Genomic DNA, 19,075 nt, shown 5'->3' on the forward strand with positions numbered 1-19,075 from the left:
GGGCTTCTCTCTGTATATTAGGAGGCAGGTCCCATACCCCATACCCCAAGCCTTTTCCTGTTCTCAGTGACTGGGCGCTGCTCCGGCCTCCCTGGGCTGAGGCGTGCCCTTTGCCAAGGGGCTGGACTGGCTGCCCTCTGACCTGTACATGCCCAGCTGTGGCCCTGGCAGGGAGAAGTGCCACACTCGACACACTCCCAGTGGGGGACCCAGGGCGGACCAAGCCCCCTGTACTGTGCCCCTCCAGGGCCTCTGGGTCAAGGAGGAAGCTGCCACATGTGGGGTCCTGTGTCACAGCTACTGTGGCCAGGTGGGGCCAGGGCCCATGCCAGCCCACTGTCCCCTTGGGCCTAGGGTGCCTCTTCCTGGGATACCCCCCCTTGCCAGCCACTAGGGCAGGGCCTTCGTGGGACTCCTGTACCCTCATGCCCCCTCCACTCATTGGGCTGTATGGTTCCAGGGGGTCAGAGCCTGTGGACACCTGCTGTGGTGAGCCCCTGTGTGCTGGGCCTGGGGTGAGGGGCAGAGCTTGTGTGAGTCTTGATCGCATGACAGGTGCCTGGGGCACCCCGGGGATGCCTACCCCCTTCTTGAACAGTGCAGTGTGCAGACCAGGTTAGGTGTATGTGGGGTCACCTCACACTGGCCCCAAGCATGAACAGTCCAGGCGCCTGGGTACATAGGACCAGGCTCTTGTGGGGAGCCCAGGCGGGGACCAGCATGAAGCCAACCCAAGGGCCGGTTTCCCAGGGCCTTGGCTGGGTTAGCTCTGTTCCACTATGAGTCTGCATGGCAGGGTGGCCTGGGCCATGTGGACATATGGCCTTGGTCCTGGGTGTGGCCATGGGGACACTGAGCCTAGAGACCTGCTCCAGCCAGGGCTGCAGCTGCAGGAAGTTCACGCCAGGCTCGCTCTGGAGGTTTTTAAAAAATACACTCTTTGGCGTCTTTAATTCTTTGAGGGTTACACGGTATGGGAGCCACACGGGGACGAGCCCCAGCCGAGGTCCAGGCTGTGGGTACCCCCCGCTGCCCCCTTGCCTGCTGTGGCCTGCCAGTGTCCAGGCCGCCCAGGCCCTACTTGGAGGAGGTCATGAAGCTGTTCTCGATGCAGAGGACAATGTAGGCATTGTGGCAGCCGGCCGCCGTCTGTTCCAGCAGCCGGCCGCCCAGCAGCGAGGAGGCCTGGCCCGTGGCCCCTGCCGCCTCTGTCCGCCAGGTCTCGCAGTAGCTCTCGGTCAGCCTGCGCCCGCTAGGGTCTGAACCATGCCACACGCTCTTCTGGGGCCTGTGGAGGGGCAGCTGGTTTTCAGCCACACCCAGAGCAATCCAACTCCAGGCCAGGCAAGGTTGGGAGTGGTGGGGACCACGAGAGGGTGGGGCTTAGCCTGGTCCCTCCCCACGGTGGTCTCTGCAGCTGCCTCCTGGCTGGTCCTGGCTCCCCTGGCTGGGGTCCTGGCCACACCTGTCCCCTGGAGCAGCACCTGCCCACTGGGGAGGCAGCACCAGCACCTAGCATGAGGATCAGAGCTGATGTGCGCACAGCCCCACTCCCATGCTGCCCCCATCCTGTGACCCTCAGTCCAGGCCTGGGGATGGGCACGGCACAGCCAAGGAGGCCAGCTCCTGGGGGCTCCGGGCCACACCACCTACCAGGCTGGGTGCCGCAGGACGTCCCTGCCGTCGAAGGAGAAGATGCGGGCCCCCGGCCTCAACTGGCCGCGGGTGCCCGAGAACAGAGCCTCCCAGCTGGGGAACAGCTCCTCGTCCTGTACGGACACAGCAGGGCGGTCAGGCCATAGGGGCGGGGCACGGGGAGTCCGGGCTGGCCCGCCCCATCCTCCCCGCAGCCCCTGCACACCTTGAGGTTGACAATGGGCAGGCCCGTGCGGTCGGAGCGGCGCACGATGCTGTACAGGTCTTGCAGGCGCGAGGACAGGAAGGCACGGAAAGTGCCGGCCAGCCCCACTGCCCGCGCCTGCTGGAAGCACTGGAAATCCGCCCCGCGGATGCCACGCATGCCGCCCGAGAGGGGGCTGTTGAGCGCCACCAGGTGGAGCTGAGAGGAAATAACGCCACTGTCACAGCCCAGCAGGGGCACCCAGCTCACCCAGCCCCTGTGAGCAGGGCACAGGGCCCAACCTGCCAGACCCCTCAGCCCACGGGCAGCAAGGGTGGGCTGGGGGCTGCAGGCCCAGCTGGCCTGGCTGCCCTCCTGAAATGTCCTCACTGTCCCCTTCCTGGGCCTGGTGGCCCGGAGGGCAGAGGGGCCAGGATGCCCTGCGTCCACTGTGGGAACTCACCACTGGCTGGAAGTCCTGGTGGATGTGGTCAGGTGAGGCCGTGGGGCGGGCTGGCTGCAGGTGCGTGTAGGAGCCGTGGCGAGGGGCTCCGGGGTAGGGCCGGGGGTCTGGCAGGTATGGGGGGTTGGCCAGGATGTCATCGGCTCGCCAGGGCCGCACTGTGGAGTGGGTGTGCTCCCGCCGGGGGTGCGGGTTACCCTCATACAGCTGCACCACTGGGGGCTGTAGGGCGGCCACCTCGTTGTCCTGTGGAGGGAGCAGTCAGGGAGCCCGTGGGACACAGTGGCACTCCACCTGAGCCTGCTGGCTCCCTGGAGTGCTTGGCGGGCAGCAAGCAGGGAGCTGTACCCACTCCTGGGGTTAGGGTGACCTGAGCCTGCCCCGGGAGCCCCTGCCCACTCTCAGGGTGAGACCCCAGCCCCGTCCTGTTCCTAGATCAACCACAGGAGAGTCACAGGGGGAGGGTGGGGGGACCAGGAAGAACAGGCCAGGGCTGGGGCAGCTGCCCCCCGCCTCCCTCCCTGCTACTGACATCCTTACCGTCCCGCGGGGAAGTGGTGTCCGCGGCCCCAGCTGGAAGGAGAGGGCAGGGTCACTGGGTGAGCTCCAAGTGGTCAGGGCCTTCTGCTGCCTCCCCAAGTGCTCCCACCCTGCCAGCTCACGGCCGCACGCCTGGCTCTCAGAGACACAGAGGCCTACGGCTGGCCTGGCCAGGTAAGGGGTCGGTGGAAGTGTGTAGGGGCCAGGGAGGGAGGCCTCTGGCACTGACGGAGGCTGGCAAGGTGTGCAGAACCCCCACCTGGAGCCTGGGGCTGCTCTGGGGGTGCAGGGTCAAGCAGCCAGGTGTGCCCCAGGAATGAGGCCCCTCCCAAGTGACCCTGATGCTGTCCACAGTGGCTTCTGCATGCTAGGGCCGGGGACACCTAGGAGTCAGGCACCTCCCAGGGCAGGACACCTGTAACAGCCCCACCGCTGCCCCAGCTCTCTGAGAGCCCAGTGTCACCCCCTCCCAGGTTGCTGGCACTCACCAGAACCTTCCGGAACCCATGGCGCACACGGACGTAGAGCTCCTCCCTCTCGGCCACAAAGAGGAGCCAGCCCTCGGGCACTTCGTGGACCTTGTCCAGCAGGGTCTGGTAGGTGGCCCACACCCTCACCTGCCGGGCACAACCTTGTGTGGGCCCCAGGACTGCTTGAGGCAAAGGAGCCCCAGACCTGTCACCCAACCCCTTAGCCCTGGCCATCCCCTCTCTCAGCCCCCAAGACACTCACCCCTGAGGAGGCACCCCCAGTTCCAGGGGGCCCTGGGGGTCCTGGCGGGCCAGGGGGGCCGGGAATGCTGACAGCTGTGGGAGAGAAACGGTCAGGCCCAGCAGGATCCCCGGGCCTGTGGGGGTAGGGAGGCCCCCGGCACTCGCAGCAACTTACTTTGCCTGTAAGGGCCAGGAAACGACGGGGGACCAGGTGGTCCGGGGGGGCCAGGAGGGCCTTGCCGTCCCTCGTAGCCGATGCCAGGGGGGCCCTGAGGCCCAGGGGGGCCTGGTGGGCCCCGGATGCTGTCTCCCTTGGGACCCTAAAAACAAGGGCAAAGCAGGCTGCATGGGGTGCAGGCGCCCAGGCCAGGGCAGGCCTGGGGCTGGCGTGCCTGCCAAGTCCCTGACAGGTGTGGGCTGGCGCCCTGTCAGACCTCCCCACTCAGACCTCCCCACCCTCTCCAGCTACACCCCAGGTGGCTGAGCTGGACCTGCCATTGCTTAGGGTATCTGTAGGCTGGCCCCACGGGCTTCAGGTTGGCCAGCACCGATCTTACCGGAATCCCAGGGTAGCCCTGGGGGCCAGGGGGCCCCGGGGGACCAGGCACACTGGAGCCAAAGAAGCCGCCGGCCCCAGGCTCGCCTCTCTCGCCTTTCTGTCCTGGGGCGCCTCGGTCGCCCTTTGTGCCCTGGGGGTGGAGACACTGGTTTGACAGGGCTGTCCAGCTGCCCAGTGCCACGCACCTGCCAGGTGCCTGCTGCCCGCCAGGGACTTCTGGGACCTGGGGTGCTTGCCCTCCCCTCTCCACCCGTCTTGGGTCTGACCATGTCGTCACACACCTTCATCTCGGCCTCCAGTTGAAGAAAGTCAAAGGGGAACTGCCCTGCAGAGGGGGAGTGGGAGAGGGGCTGGGGTCTCGCCATGATGCTCCCTCCCACCCACTTGGGAAAGGCCCCAAAGGGTTAGGCAGACACTGCATGGACAGAAGTCCCCCGACTTCATTCAAGTCGTGCCCGTCCCCACCCTGGTCACGCCCATGTCCAACCCTGGCCATCCCTGTCCTTTCTTGGGGACCACGAGTGGTGTGGCCTCTGACCCCACCACATCACTGCTGTTTTCATGTGTCCACCTGCTCCCTGCTACTGCCCTCCCACTGCAGCCTTAGGGACAGCTGTACTGTTATGCTGCTGCTGCCCAGCGAGGTGGTGGCTGCGACCCTGCATGGCTCAGATGTCCCCTCAGCTGGGTCAGCGCCTGGGGCCATCCCCTCTGTACTGGCCCAGAGGATGGGAGGGACATTGAGGACCAATGCACAGGGCGCTGCCCCATCTCGGGCTGCTGTGGGGACAGCTGTTGTGTCCAGCTATGAGGCTGACCAAGTGTCCACCCCCGATGTGGTCAGGGAAGACAGAAGGTCAAGGGACACACCCAGGGCTCACCTGCTGGTCCTGGCGGTCCTACTTCTCCCTTGTCACCCTTGGGTCCTGGGGGTCCTTGCAGGCCTGCAGGGAGAGACTCTGTGCCCTTCATGGGGTGTTCAACATGGGCACCCTCACCCCGAGGGGTGCTGGGTACATGGGGTGGGACTGGGCCAGGGAGAGCGTGGGATGGACGAGGGGCCGGAGCCAGTAGGAGCAGTGGCCCAGGGAAGAGGAGGCAGCTGGCAGGGGTGGGGGTGATCCTGCGGCCCCACCCTGCTGGGGCCCCTGGACAGCTGGGAGACAGGGCCGGGGTGAGGCCCGAGTGCAGGGCAGACATGCGGTAGGGTCTGTGGCTCCTGGCCCCCACTGTGCAGCACCCAGGCCTGGAGCCCTCACCTGGCAGTCCTGGAGGCCCAGGGTGGCTGGACTCAGCGAACACCTACCGGGAGAGGCATGAGGCTAAGCACACAGGCCTCACTGGTACCCTTGCCCCACACTGGGCACTGGCACCCCTCCTCCACCACCTGATCCTACATAGGAGTAGTGGGGGGTTGTGGACTGGGGTTAGGAGCCCTGGTCACCTGCCCCTAGGGCCACCTCACCTTACTGGGCCCACGAGGATGCCCTCCTCAGCCCTGCCCTCTGGTCCCAGGCACTCATGTGCAAATTCAGTGTGAACAGGCCACAGCCCCTAGAGCTGCCCTGCCCAACCCCTGCTGTTGAGGGTCCCTGTTCTCAGCCACTGTCCCCATGCAGCTGCCCAATAGCCCCTCCCCCAGGACCCTGGACCACAGACGGCACAGGGAGGGGAACACGACGACTCACGTTGCTGTCATAGACGGGCGTCCCAGGTGGGCCTGGGGGTCCCGGGGGTCCCGGGGGGCCAGGTGGTCCCTGTGGGGGGTGGGAAGTGGGCTTAGGCAGGGTCACAGCCAGGCGCCTGACCCAGGCCGGTGGTTCACGTGGCTGGAAGCATCACTCAGCCATGGAGCTGAAGGCCCTTGACAGAAAATGGCGGGCGCGCCTAGTCCCTGAGCACCCAGATGGGGGTTCCTGGACAGCTGTGGACACTCCCCACTACAAAGGGGTGGCCTGTGTGGGTTCCTCCGGCGCAGGCAGCACGGTCAGGGATGGCCGTCAGGGATGGCCGCCCGCCTGAGGACCAGCTCAAGCTGGATGGGCTGTGTGCGAAGCCACGTCTGGAGCGCCAAGACTGGAGCCACTGGCCAGCACCACTGCTGGTCCCGGCCTGAAGAGGGGGTTCTCAGGCCTGGGCGCCCAGCAATAGCAGCTGCCTGGCAGGGGACCCAGAGAGGAGCCTGCTCCTGAGGGCACAGTGAGCAGAGCCGCCTCCCGGGCTGAGGGGAGCCACAGCAGGAGAAACACCTCCAGACACTCTGGTCCTGGTGGGCTGGGATTATGTGCGTCCACACACACATGCATGTGGCTGTACATGTGGGCGTGCCTAAACAAGGTGACTATGTAGCCATACACGTGCACACAGAGGGTGTGTACACAAGCCCACACAGAGGGCGCACACACAGGCATGTACACACACGGACACTGAGGGTGTGTACACACGCACACAGAGGGATGTACACACAGACACTGAGGGTGTGTACACACGCATACACAGGGCACACAGAGGGATGTACACACACAGACACTGAGGGTGTGTACACACGCACACACAGAGGGCACACAGGCATGTACACACACGAACACTGAGGGTGTGTACACACACACACAGAGGGATGTACACACACGGACACTGAGGGTGTGTACACACGCACACACAGAGGGCGCACACAGAGGGATGTACACACACGGACACTGATGGTGTGTACACATGCACACAGAGAGGGCGCACACACAGGCATGTACACACACGGACACTGAGGGTGTGTACACACGCACACAGAGGGATGTACACACAGACACTGAGGGTGTGTACACACGCATACACAGGGCACACAGAGGGATGTACACACACAGACACTGAGGGTGTGTACACACGCACACAGAGGGATGTACACACAGACACTGAGGGTGTGTACACACGCACACACAGAGGGATGTACACACACGGACACTGAGGGTGTGTACACACGCACACACAGAGGGCACACAGGCATGTACACACACGGACACTGAGGGTGTGTACACACGCACACACAGAGGGATGTACACACACGGACACTGAGGGTCTGTACACATGCACACAGAGAGGGCGCACACACAGGCATGTACACACACGGACACTGAGGGTCTGTACACACGCACACACAGAGGGATGTACACGGACACTGAGGGTGTGTACACATGCACACACAGAGGGCGCACACAGAGGGATGTACACACACGGACACTGAGGGTGTGTACACACGCACACACAGAGGGATGTACACACACGGACACTGAGGGTGTGTACACATGCACACACAGAGGGCGCACACAGGGATGTACACACACACACACTGAGTGCTCAGTGTGTGTGCACGTGAAGTGTGCATTCTGGACCGTGCGTGGCATGGCCACACTGGGCTTCTGGGGTCAGCCCCCATGAGGAGCTGCAGGAGCCCGGCTGTCTGCCCGGCCGCAGGACACTTACCCTCATTGCAAAGCCGAGGCTCACGTCTCCCGGCTCTCCCTTCTCTCCTTTCAGCCCATTCATCCCGGGGCGTCCCTGGGGCAGAGCACACAATAGACTGTGGGTTCCCAGGCCCCTGCCCTGGGGAAACTTGGGCACAAGGGCAGGACCCATGGCCTCTGCCCCTAGGAAAGGCCTGGAATGTCCCCTCAGCTGGACCCCCACCCACATGCCCCAGAGCTCACCGGCCGTCCAGGGAAGCCAATCTCGCCCTTGTGACCAGGACGTCCGTACGGGCCCTGCCGGGAGGAGCCAGGTGAGCAGTAGGCCCACAACGAGGCCCACCCGAGGGTGGTCAGTGTACCACGGGGCAGTGCAGAGCCCTTGCAACCAGCCCACCAGGGTGGCCCAGCCCAAAGGACATGAGGGGCCTACTTACCGGGGGTCCACGGAAGCCGGGTTCGCCCTGTATGGAACAAGTAGGGCATGAGGCAGGGCCCCCGCCCTCTCCATCTCCCCAACAGTGGAGGATAAGGGGCGCCACAGGGAAGGTTCTAGGCTGGGGCCTGTGTCCAGGTCAGCACATGGAGTACAGATCCCAAGGGTCCTGCTCTGCTGTACCCAGATGTGGGGGAGGCACAGCTGGTGGGGTGTCTCCCACCAGCCCAGCCACCTGGGGGCTCTGGGTTCCCCAGGACCCTTGCCAGCAGGGGCGGCTGGAGGCCGACAAGAGGAAGGATGTAGGGGACAACCTGGCCCCTTCAGGTAGCTGAGGGCCAGGCAGAGTGAGCACTGGACCCGTCTCTCTGAGCGTGACTGTCACAGGTGAGCAGAGGGGCCATCAGGATCCCGGCTATAGAAGCTTCCAGCACCGCCTGGGGGAGGACAGGCCTAGACCCTGGCTGCACTGCAGCCTCACACCCGGCCCCTGGAGCCCTCACCGCTTCATGGGCCCGGGTTCCCGGCTCCCTCACCGCCTCATGGGCCCAGCCCCTGACTGTTGTGGTCTCATGGGCCCAGGTTCCCGGCTCCCTCGCCACCTCATGGGCCCAGCCCCTGACTTTTGTGGTCTCATGGGCCCGGTCGCCCACACTCCTCACCTTGGCTCCTTTCTGGGCGGGACCCAGGGCTCTGCCGTCGGGGCTGAAGATGCTGCCAGGCTCACCCTTCTCACCCTGGAATGGCAGGCGTAGGGGTTCCAGCCCATGAGGCCCCTCCCCAGGGGCCAGAGGGACCAGGGCCCTCCTGGGGGATCTCCTCCCGCCACACTCACCTTGGGTCCCGGCAGGCCCTGCTCGCCTTTGGAGCCCAGGTCGCCCTTTGGTCCAGCAGGTCCCTGCGAGTGAGTTGAGAAGGGTGGGGGGCCTGTCTGATCTGTGGCCCTGACCGCACAGCCTCTCCTCCACCCTGGCCTGACGCCATGGTCAATCCCAGCACAGGGCTGTCCCTCACCCACAACCCTGACCAGTCCCTGCCCTGGGGCAGACCTGGCTCTGGCTGGGCCAGCAGGGGCTTCTAGTGACATCCCCTATACTAAGGCTACTTCAGCTCTACCTGGGTCCCATGGAGACAGAAGAAACGCCCTCCCCAGCTCCCCAAACCCTCGGTGCAGGACGGGGGGCAAGGGGCAGCTCCCACGTGGGGCTACTTACAGGGAGGCCTGCAAAGCCAGGCTGGCCCTGTGGGGAGAGGACAGTCAGCAAGGGGGTCACTGTGCCCCTGGGGTGGCCGGATGGCCCAGACCCAGACCCGGGGTCTCAGGGGCAGGGGCGGGGCACGCACCTCAGGTCCTGGCCCACTCATCACAGCTCGCTGGCAGCAGAAAGGAAGAAAAAGTGACATTTAAAGATGCCCCATGTCCCGCTGCAGGAAGCCCCCAGGCCATGGCCAAGTCACATCCTGGCAGCATCCACGTAACTCTGCTGCCCACCTGCCCTCCTCTCGCCCTGCCCGGGAGCCACATCCCTGCGCACGAGCAGCAGGGCCTGAGGTGACACAGAGGCCGCTGCGGCTGGCGGCTGCACGTCCACCCTATGGCCTCTGCGCCGTGCCTGGAGGGGGGGGAGGCCGAGCTCCGCCGGGTCACACCTTCTGCCACGGCCGACCCATTCCACCCTCAAGAGCGTGGGCGTCAGGGCTGTGTGGTCGAGGGTCACCACCCACCCTCCACCAGGGCCCACCACAGCGTCCTTACGTCCTGCTCCGACACGTAGACAACAGGTCCTGGGGGTCCAGGGGGCCCGGGCAGGCCTGGCTGCCCAACCCCATCCTTCCCGGGGTCTCCCTGCAAGACAGAGCACTTGTCATCGCAGTTCTGGCCAGGACCCCACGGTTCTGGGAGACCCTCCCAGTCACACTGCATTCCAGCCTGGAGTCCTGCGGCTGACTGGAGGTCTCAGGGCCCAGCTCTGGGGCCACACGGCTGGCAGGAAAGCGTTCAGTGGACGGCAGCGCTCCCACCCTCTTCCCCTAGTCTGACCCGGGCCCCCCGACTCCCCCCAGCCTGCCCAGGCCTCCCCCAGGTCCCCCAGTTCCCCCAGTTTCCCTCAGGGTCCCCCAAGCCCCCCAGGCCCCTCCACTCCCCCAGTCTTTCCCAGGGCCCCCCAAGCCCCCCAGGCCCCTCCACTCCCCCCAGTCTTTCCCAGGGTTCCCCAACACCCGCAGGCCCCTCCACTCCCCCCAGTCTTCCCCAGGGCCCTCCAAGCCCCCCAGGCCCCCACTTACTTTCTCTCCCTGGACCCCCTTTTCTCCCTTGGGACCCTGCAGAGACAGGAGGAAACTAGTTTTTCAGAAATGGAGCTGGAACCTCCCCTCAGGAGACCCCAGACATAGGGAAGATGTGGGGGTGGCAGGAGTCAGCCCTGGGGAGCCCCTTGGGGTCTCAGCCCTCTTGGCACCCACTCACCGGGGGTCCCAACGTGCCATCTCTCCCGGGGAGGCCTGGGAAGCCAGGGGCACCATCTGCACCAACTTCTCCCTGCAAGGACAGGAAGTAGCATCAGCCACATGAGCCCAGGAGGCAGCCACAGTGCTCATGGAATTCATCCCACAGCCCTGGTGTCCGGTGGTCAGGGGCTCTGAGTGCTGGAGGCTGTGGGCAGGCAAGGACAAGAGGTGGGGGGCAGCCGGGCGTGCCCCAGAGATCTGCACAGGACTCAGCAAGGATGCGCAGTCTTCAACTACGAGAGACAAGCTGGGCTCTGAGCCGTGGGCACCCCCTGACCAGCTGCACCCCCGTACAGGGCCAAGGGACCCTCCCCGCCCCCCACCCACCTCCAGAATGCTACAAAGGAGCTTACCTTGGGCCCGGGTCTCCCATCTGCTCCAGGGTCCCCCTAAGTGGGATAGAGACTCTGAGGGGTACGGGGTGGCTACCCAGGGCACCGCCCATGCCAGTTTCCCCCTCATTGGCTAGGATACATCTCCAGTGCCCCAAGCTCTGAGCACAGGGTCCAGCTGGGTGACGGGCAGCCTCAGGGGCAGGAGCAGCTCCCTAACACCTGGGCCCCCCCCAACGCCCCAGGGAGCACCTGTAGCCCCGGGGGCTGGACATGGCTGGGAACCATGGATGTGGGTGGCTGCAGAGCCTGGGGGGTCCTCCCAGTCCAACCAACTGTCTGGGGGTGGCATCGGTCATAAGGGGCCAGGGTGCTGGCCCACGGCCCCACGTCTGGGAGGTCCCACATGTGGGAGGCCCCACGTCTGGGAGGCCCCGCGTCTGGGAGGCCCCGCGTGTGATGCCGGAAGCTGGGACACAGCCCCCATTCTCTGGCCTAGGGTCTTAGCTCCGCCCAGATTTTCTGCTGAGCTCACACATTTCCCAGGATGCACTGTGCCTAGAACCCCAGGGCTGCTCAGGTCCAGGGCCCTGGACTGCCCCCTTACTGACCTTGAGTCCTGGGGGTCCGGGCAGTCCCTGCCAGGGCAAAGGAATGAGGCGTGAGTGTGGCCAGCCCCCCTAGAAGGCGCCATGTCCCCAGGAGGACTCCCTGGAGCTGCAATCCCCCCAGGGTTCACGGGAGTGGGGCACACAGGAGACCCACGAACTGGGTGCAAGTGGGTGTGGTCTCTGCCACGCTCTAGGACATTCTGTCATCCTTGGCATCAGCACAAGCTGGCCCAGGCCGACCCAAACAGGAAGCACCAGCACCTCATGGAACTAACACCTGGGACCACGCATGGCGGTGTGGCTGGCGGCGTGGCTGGCGGCGTGGCTGGCGGCGTGGCTGGGACCGCCAGGGCCTTCTCCTCTGTCCACCAGGCTGCCGGCTGCTGCAGGCGTGGTACCAAGCTACACTGGGGCAGAGCCCACCTGGCAGGCTCAGGCCTCAAGTTCTCATTCGTCTTGCCCCCATACCCTTCACTGGCCAGTCTCCAAGGGGAAAGGCATGCTGGGCTCCAGGCCACGTGTGTGGGCTCCCTCAGGAGGCAGTGGTCCCCAACATGCCCCTCAGGCTGGCCTCAAGGAGCCTCAGAGGTGCTCCCATCTGCTGTGGGCACTGATTAAACAGAGATCTGCTCTTGCGCCAGAGTGGCCGTGACCAGGGTCCGTCCAGGCCGTGACCGGGGCCGTCCAGGCTGCTGCAGGGCCAGGCGAGGGCCGCGTCGTGAAGGCCCACGGCTACTCGGTCACCAGGCCTCCACCTGGATACAAGGGGCCTCGCATGTGCCCGGAAGACAGAGCATCTCCCTGACACCTGTCAGCATTCACACAAGACAGCTTCTCCCCCACGTGTCAGAATTCCCAGACGTGTCACTGTGCACACAAAACAGTAAGACAGGGAACGGCTCCCACACACGTCCTACCACGTGTTTCCTGCTCCAAACCCACAGCCAGAGAATGAAGCAATGACGGGGTCCCCAGGGCAGATGTCTGGGTCTGGCTGACACGGCACCCCTACTCTGGAGATATGGCTTCTGTCCTGGGACTCCCCACACTCACAGGGGGCTCCCGCCCCACTGCCCAGACCCTGCTGTAGGTACCTGCCGCCCCTCAGAGTTTCCGGCTGTTGTCCAGAAGGGAACCCCGGAGCCTTCCATGTCTTCCTGGGGGAGAGAGAGACAAGACTGCTGAGCCACTGGACAGGTGGCACGGGGAAGGCCCCATGTGTGGTCACTGGGCCTCGCTGAACAGTGCAGTCCTGTGTAGGAACAGCACCAACAGGGCAGGTACCTGCGACCTGCCCTCAGGACTTCAGGATCGGGGCAGGGAGGGGAGTATGGGGTGGCTGACAGCTTCCCGGGGTCGCACACTCACAAATCCAGCTGCGAGCCCTGGTCCTGGAGGCCCAGGTGGCCCTGGGGGTCCGGGGGGTCCTTGGGGCCCGGCAGGCCCTGGGGCTCCCACGAAGCCAGTCTCGCCTGGGCTACCCATGGGGCCAGGGTCTCCCTTGCTGCCCTGCAGGGGAGAAAAGAGGGCACTGCTAGCCAGTGGCCATGCCCCCTGGCGAATGCACACTGGGCAGCCTGGAGCCGAGCCAGCTTGGAGGGCAAGTGGTTGGGGACAGCGTGCAACACACCAGCATGCTCACACACGGCCGTTACCTCCGGCCCGGGGAGCCAGGAGCAGGTGGAGCAGGTGAGGAAGGGTGGGGCAGCTGCCAGGAGCGAGGCCAGGAGGAGAGAGGAAAGAACAGACTGAGGACAGCCAGGTCCTGACCACCGCAGGGCTGGGGGCATGGGGTAGGACCTGGCCACCATAGAGCCCGGGGTGGGGTGCAGGTCCTGGCCACTGCAGAACCGAGGGTGGGGTATAGGACCGGGCCACCGCAGGGCTGGGGTGGGGTGCAGGTCCTGGCCACTGCAGAGCCCAGGGTGGGGTGCAGGCCCTGGCCACTGCAGAGCCCGGGGTGGGGTGCAGGCCCTGGCCACTGCAGAGCCCGGGGTGGGGTGCAGGTCCTGGCCACTGCAGAGCCGAGGGTGGGGTACAGGACTGGGTCACCGCAGGGCTGGGGTGGGGTGCAGGTCCTAGCCACTGCAGAGCCCAGGGTGGGGTATAGGACCGGGCCACCGCAGGGCTGGGGTGGGGTGCAGGTCCTGGCCACTGCAGAGCCCAGGGTGGGGTGCAGGCCCTGGCCACTGCAGAGCCCGGGGTGGGGTGCAGGTCCTGGCCACTGCAGAGCCCAGGGTGGGGTGCAGGTCCTGGCCACTGCAGAGCCCGGGGTGGGGTGCAGGTCCTGGCCACTGCAGAGCCCAGGGTGGGGTGCAGGTCCTGGCCACTGCAGAGCCTGGGGTGGGGTGCAGGTCCTGGCCACTGCAGAGCCCGGGGTGGGGTGCAGGTCCTGGCCACCGCAGGGCTGGGGGCGGGGTGCACACAGGTTCTGAGGGACCTCAGGGCACAGCATGGCCACAAGGAAGACATGCAGCCGCTCAGGGCGAGAGGCAGGAGCCCGGTGCCTTGGAAGGCGAGCAGGGAGCCCAGTGCAGGTCAGCCCCCAGCGGAGCCCTCTGCTCAGGACGCACGGCCACAGGCCTGTGCATGCTCACTGACCTGTACCTGTGTGCACACACGCTCATGTATTTATCTTAAACCCTTTTAGGAACCCCAGTACCCCACCTTTTCTTCCAGCTCTCCAATTCCTTAGCCACACCTCCCTCCCCTTCCACCCCCCCCCCCGCCCCTACAGTAGTGGGTAAGTTTCTGGCTACCGCCTATCCAGCCCCATGTCCTGGACAGGATGGGGGGCTGTCCACTGGGAAGGGGTCTGCCTGTAGTTAGGGGCCTGCCCTGGTCTCTAGCAAGCTCCTCTCCTTCCCAGGAGAAGCTGGGTGAGGGTCTCCAAACAGGCCATGAGCCTGGAGGACAGGCCTGTTGGAGACAGGCGCCTGGGTGTGGAAGCTCCCACTGGGCAACCTGGTAGCCAGGGCAGGGCTACCTCCCTTCCGTGCGTGTCACCCTGGGTCTTTCCCAAGCCTACACCCCACCCACATAAGCCCTGCCCTCTTCCCCAGCAGACGCCTTGGTCAGCCCCTGGGCTGTGGGCTGGCTGCCCATTGCCACACGCTGCCTGGACATGTGCCCCCAGCAGACAGCTGTGACGTGAGGATGTGAGGCTGGGATGTGTACCTTGGGTCCCGGGGCGCCCACGTCGCCCTGTAGGGAAAGAAGGCTTCAGGTGAGGCCAGAACCAGTGGATGAACACCACAGCCCTTGTCATCGCCCCACAGGGAGCCCCCCACCCCCAGAGCCATGGGTACAGCTGCCTCGGGTGTCCTTCCTGCTATCACCACCCCTTTCTGGAGGGCACGACCCCCAGGAGGTGCTCACTCACAAGGCTGCCTTTCGGTCCCGGCGCTCCTGGCTGCCCCTCCCTTCCTGGGGGACCTTGGGGTCCCTGTGTGGGAAGAAAGCAGAGTGTGGGTCCTAGGACATGGTCACTCATGGGCACCTCAGGGGCCTGACACACAGGGACATGGAACAGCCCATGGGAGACCCAACCACAGGAACCAGAACACAGCTCAGTGCATGGAACATGGCTCAGTACATGGAACACGGTTCAGCACACAGAACATGGCTCAGCACACGGGACACGGCTCGGCACATTGAACACGGCTCAGCACAGAGCACAGCTCAGCACATGAAACAGGACTCAGCACATGGAACACAGTCCAGCACACGGAACAGGGCTCAGCACACAGAACACAGCTTAGCACACGGAACACAGTCCAGCACACGGAACAGGGCTCAGCACACAGAACACAGCTCAGCACACGCAACACAGCTCAGCACACGCAACACAGTCCAGCACACGGAACAGGGCTCAGCACACAGAACAGAGTTCAGCACACGGCACCAGCTTCTTTTCCTAGGCTTCACTTCTGTTTTTTGGTTTTTCAGTTATTAGTCAAACACTGCTGGGAGGGGTATCAGGGCAGGCACCCATGGCAGGGCCATCAAGGCCATCCTGGGAGGCAGTGCGGGGCCAGGGACTGAGGCTGGGCTGTGCTGGAGCGCACATGCGTGCGGCAGGATCCCCGGCAGGGCTAGTTCCCGGATCACAGGCCAACCCTGGCGTGGGTACACATCTCACATGCTTATGAGCACATGGCAGGGAGACTCCTGGCACTGGGGCTGGCACCGGGAACCCAGGGACATTGGGTACCCCTCGTGGTGGGCCCTGACTTCCTGTCATCGGTGAGCCACCTGGAGACCCCAAAAAGGATCAGTTTCCCCAGCTGGTCAGCATCCCACGGCCCAAGCTGCCCCTCCCGACAGGGGTGGAGGGAGGTGGAGGACAAGACAGGGCAGTGAGTGAGAGGGGCGGACCAACTTACCGGGGGGCCAGGGACACCAGGGGGCCCCTGTCGCCCAGGCACTCCGGGGAGGCCTGCAGGGCCCGGGGAGTGCGTGCTGTTCACACCGAAGCGGCCTGGCTCGCCCGGCAGGCCTGGGACTCCAGGAGGGCCAGGGGGCCCAGGGAAGCCACGAGGACCCTGCACAGGGAGACAGACACAGGGCCTCATCCCCGTCCCCGTGGGTCCCTGCTCCACAGGTGCTGGGGGACATCAGCTGAGTCTTCCCCCAACCCCAGCACTTACCCGGAGCGTCTCCAGCTCACCCCCAAAGCCAGATCCTTCCATGTCGATGAAGGTCTGTGGGCAAGGCAGAGGCCTGAGACCCTGGCCAGCCAGCGCCCACGGCCCTGCCATTGCCTTGGCCGGGGTGCCCCCGGCTCCTGCAGTGGAGGCCTGAGACCCTGGCCGGACAGCGCCCACGGCCCTGTCCTTGCCTTGGCCGGGGTGCCCCCGGCTCCTAACGTGTGACTTACCAGTCTGTCATGTCTGAACGGAGGTCCTGGTGGCCCTGGAGGTCCTTGGGGTCCTGGAGGTCCCCTCGGCCCAACCCCAGGGTCCCCCTAGAACAAAAGGCAAGGCTGTCACGCGGCGGGCACAAGGCACCCTGGGGCGGCAGCAGAGGAGAGGCACAAGGCACCCTGGGGCGGCAGCAGAGGAGAGGCACAAGGCACCCTGGGGCGGCAGCAGAGGAGAGGCACCACACACCTTTTCGCCCTTGGGGCCCACATCTCCTGGAGTCCCCGGGAAACCTTGTGGCCCAGCTTCACCCTGGAAGGCAAAAGCAGGACCCATCAGGGCCCCATGCATCCTGTCCCATTCCCTGTGCTCACCCCGGGTGAGGCCTGCGGAGCGGGGCCCCTCCCAGAGGATCCAGGACCACCGTGTGACCCACCCCTCGTAACAGCAGTGCCCACCAGCGACCCCACAAAGAGCAGCACCTGGCTGTCAATGTGTGTGTGTGCTACACATGAGGGGCCACACATGCACACGCGTGCCCTGTATTCACACACACAATGCACATGTGTGCGGCATGTCCTATACAATTACACATGTGTAGTGTTGTGCACGTATGTTGCACTGTGATGTGTGTGTGTGTGATGTGCTTGACAACAGTAATTCTGTTTCCAATGACAGAAACGGGGCTGAGATGATTCACACGGGACTGCCCCGGGCCCGGCTCCTCTTCATGTGGCCACACGTGGGCTCTCCAGGTGAGCCCATCGGTGAGACGCCATGTGGGTTCCAAACACGTCTGTCTGGGAGGCACCTCCAAGGCGCGCCTGCCCCCACGCTCCCGGCTCGGCTCCACATGCCCTGTCATTCTCCCTGACTCCTGCCTGCAGCCTCTTTGCCAAGCAGCTACATGCTCTGCTGCCTTGGGGCACAAAGCCAGGGCCTGTGCACACCTCGCAAGTAGCAAACTTACAGGCTTCCCGTCTTCGCCGGGGTCACCCTGGAAAAGTGCAAGAACAGCTTCAGTGCTGGTGGTCAGCCTTGCCCCTGAACCACAACAGGGGACGCAGCTGCCCAGCGGGCCCACCTGCACAGCCGAGCCCCCAGACAGCACCCTGGTGAGGGGTCTCTGCTGCACCGGGTCCTGCATCCCACCTCCACCCAGCTCCCAGCACATTCTGGGTCCTCACCCCGATGCCATCCCCCCGCAGAGCCTCAACTTCCAGACATGCAGACAAGCACTCACCGGCTCGCCGTCCTTCCCTGGGGTGCCGTCCTTCCCCGGTAGCCCTGGTGGCCCAGGAGGCCCCTGTGCCCCCGGGATAGGCAGCCCATCGGGGTCCCGAGCCGCTGGGCCTGCAGGACCCTGAGGGCCAGCCGGGCCAGGCGGACCCTGAGCTCCTGGCTCCCCCTTCTGTCCCTTCAGGCCTCCCTGGAGACAGGGACAAAAGGCAAGGGTGAAGAGACCCACACGTGTGCGTGCCCGTGTGTTCCTGGGAAAGTCCACACGTATGCCACCGTGTGCACCTGGGATGGCCCACACATGTGCTTCTGGGATGGTCCACACGTGTGCCCCTGTGTGCACCTGGGATGGCACACACGTGTGCCCCTGTGTGTCCCAAGTTCCTGCTCAGGCTATGTGATCCACAATGTGTACAGTGGTGGGACGGTGACACACAGTGACCAGGCCACAGCGCCATGTGCCAGGAAGAAAGCGGGCAGGGCACAGAGCAAAGGGACTCATCAGGGTTTCCCTGAGTGGGGCACAAACACTATGGCTCCCTGTGGGTCAGGGAAGTAGCCTCACCTTCTCCAGGCGGCCTGCAGGGCTCTGCACACCCTCATCCCGCGTGGACACCAGGTCTGAGGCAGGAAGCGTGGGCGCTGTGGAGAGGCAGGGGTGTCGCTGTTAGTCCCAAGGGCTCCTGCAGGCCCTGCCTGGGTGCTGCCGCCCACACCCAGCTGCACCAGGTGCCCTCGGGTGGAGGAGTCGCAGCTGTTGTTCAGGACAGATGAGGAGAGAGCTGACAGCTGGTGGTGACAGCCACACACCATCACACACCACCACACACCACGCCACACACCACGCCACACACCACCACACACCACCACACACCACCATGTCACACAGTGTGGTGCACGCCACACAACACCACACGTAACACATCACACAAGGTGTATACACCACACAACACCACACACCACGTCACACAACACCACACATAACACATCACACAAGGTGTATACACCACACAACACCACACACCACGCCACACACCACACATAACACATCACACAAGGTGTATATACCACACAACACCACACAGCACGTCACACAGTGTGGTGCACGCCATGCCCACCACAGGCTGCATGCCACACTCTCCTCACTCAGCACACTTACACCCAACACACCCATGCATGACATACCACTTACACGCAGACGTGTGCTATCACACTTACACCATACATCCTCTCGTTCACACAGCTGACAATATCACACACACCTCACTTTGTCATCTGATCTGGAGCCATCAGGGCTTACACACGCATCGGCACCTCTCCCTGACACTGGTGTGTCCCGGGAGCTAGAGGTCACTGGCAATCTGAGGTCCCCCTGGTGACCCCACATTGCTCTGAGCATGACCTGGCCACCTGTGCGGGCCCACGGTGTCCTAGGGACCTTCTCTCCAGGGGCATGAGATGCGTGAGGTGTGATCAGGGCTGTGTGCTGCTGGCTTCTGCCTCTGATGGACCAAGTG

At 64.6% G+C, this 19,075-nt stretch overlaps 1 protein-coding gene across 1 annotated transcript in view; it reads right to left on the reverse strand.

Moving 5' to 3' along the window:
* Positions 1 to 1,058: 1,058 nt before the first annotated feature.
* COL18A1 (collagen type XVIII alpha 1 chain) overlaps positions 1,059 to 19,075 on the reverse strand; it is a 35,522-nt gene continuing 17,505 nt past the window's right edge. The window contains exons 6-41 of the mRNA XM_058661534.1: positions 18,124 to 18,200; positions 17,563 to 17,748; positions 17,290 to 17,316; positions 16,569 to 16,631; positions 16,337 to 16,423; positions 16,107 to 16,160; positions 15,843 to 16,001; positions 14,840 to 14,902; positions 14,635 to 14,661; positions 12,826 to 12,966; positions 12,552 to 12,614; positions 11,458 to 11,484; positions 10,868 to 10,903; positions 10,474 to 10,545; positions 10,293 to 10,328; positions 9,763 to 9,852; positions 9,351 to 9,380; positions 9,221 to 9,247; positions 8,842 to 8,904; positions 8,669 to 8,743; positions 8,008 to 8,034; positions 7,814 to 7,867; positions 7,590 to 7,664; positions 5,804 to 5,872; positions 5,375 to 5,417; positions 4,997 to 5,059; positions 4,397 to 4,440; positions 4,114 to 4,245; positions 3,732 to 3,876; positions 3,576 to 3,649; positions 3,332 to 3,460; positions 2,844 to 2,876; positions 2,304 to 2,549; positions 1,862 to 2,059; positions 1,654 to 1,769; positions 1,059 to 1,288 (exon numbers count right to left, since the gene is read on the reverse strand). Of these exons, the coding sequence (XP_058517517.1) occupies positions 1,078 to 1,288; positions 1,654 to 1,769; positions 1,862 to 2,059; positions 2,304 to 2,549; positions 2,844 to 2,876; positions 3,332 to 3,460; positions 3,576 to 3,649; positions 3,732 to 3,876; positions 4,114 to 4,245; positions 4,397 to 4,440; positions 4,997 to 5,059; positions 5,375 to 5,417; positions 5,804 to 5,872; positions 7,590 to 7,664; positions 7,814 to 7,867; positions 8,008 to 8,034; positions 8,669 to 8,743; positions 8,842 to 8,904; positions 9,221 to 9,247; positions 9,351 to 9,380; positions 9,763 to 9,852; positions 10,293 to 10,328; positions 10,474 to 10,545; positions 10,868 to 10,903; positions 11,458 to 11,484; positions 12,552 to 12,614; positions 12,826 to 12,966; positions 14,635 to 14,661; positions 14,840 to 14,902; positions 15,843 to 16,001; positions 16,107 to 16,160; positions 16,337 to 16,423; positions 16,569 to 16,631; positions 17,290 to 17,316; positions 17,563 to 17,748; positions 18,124 to 18,200 (3,062 nt within the window). The 3' untranslated portion in view covers positions 1,059 to 1,077. The remainder of the gene's footprint in view (positions 1,289 to 1,653; positions 1,770 to 1,861; positions 2,060 to 2,303; positions 2,550 to 2,843; positions 2,877 to 3,331; positions 3,461 to 3,575; positions 3,650 to 3,731; positions 3,877 to 4,113; positions 4,246 to 4,396; positions 4,441 to 4,996; positions 5,060 to 5,374; positions 5,418 to 5,803; positions 5,873 to 7,589; positions 7,665 to 7,813; positions 7,868 to 8,007; positions 8,035 to 8,668; positions 8,744 to 8,841; positions 8,905 to 9,220; positions 9,248 to 9,350; positions 9,381 to 9,762; positions 9,853 to 10,292; positions 10,329 to 10,473; positions 10,546 to 10,867; positions 10,904 to 11,457; positions 11,485 to 12,551; positions 12,615 to 12,825; positions 12,967 to 14,634; positions 14,662 to 14,839; positions 14,903 to 15,842; positions 16,002 to 16,106; positions 16,161 to 16,336; positions 16,424 to 16,568; positions 16,632 to 17,289; positions 17,317 to 17,562; positions 17,749 to 18,123; positions 18,201 to 19,075) is intronic.

Source organism: Ochotona princeps, chromosome 3 (assembly GCF_030435755.1).
Source record: "Ochotona princeps isolate mOchPri1 chromosome 3, mOchPri1.hap1, whole genome shotgun sequence".
In the NCBI taxonomy this organism is placed as follows: Eukaryota; Metazoa; Chordata; class Mammalia; order Lagomorpha; family Ochotonidae; genus Ochotona; species Ochotona princeps.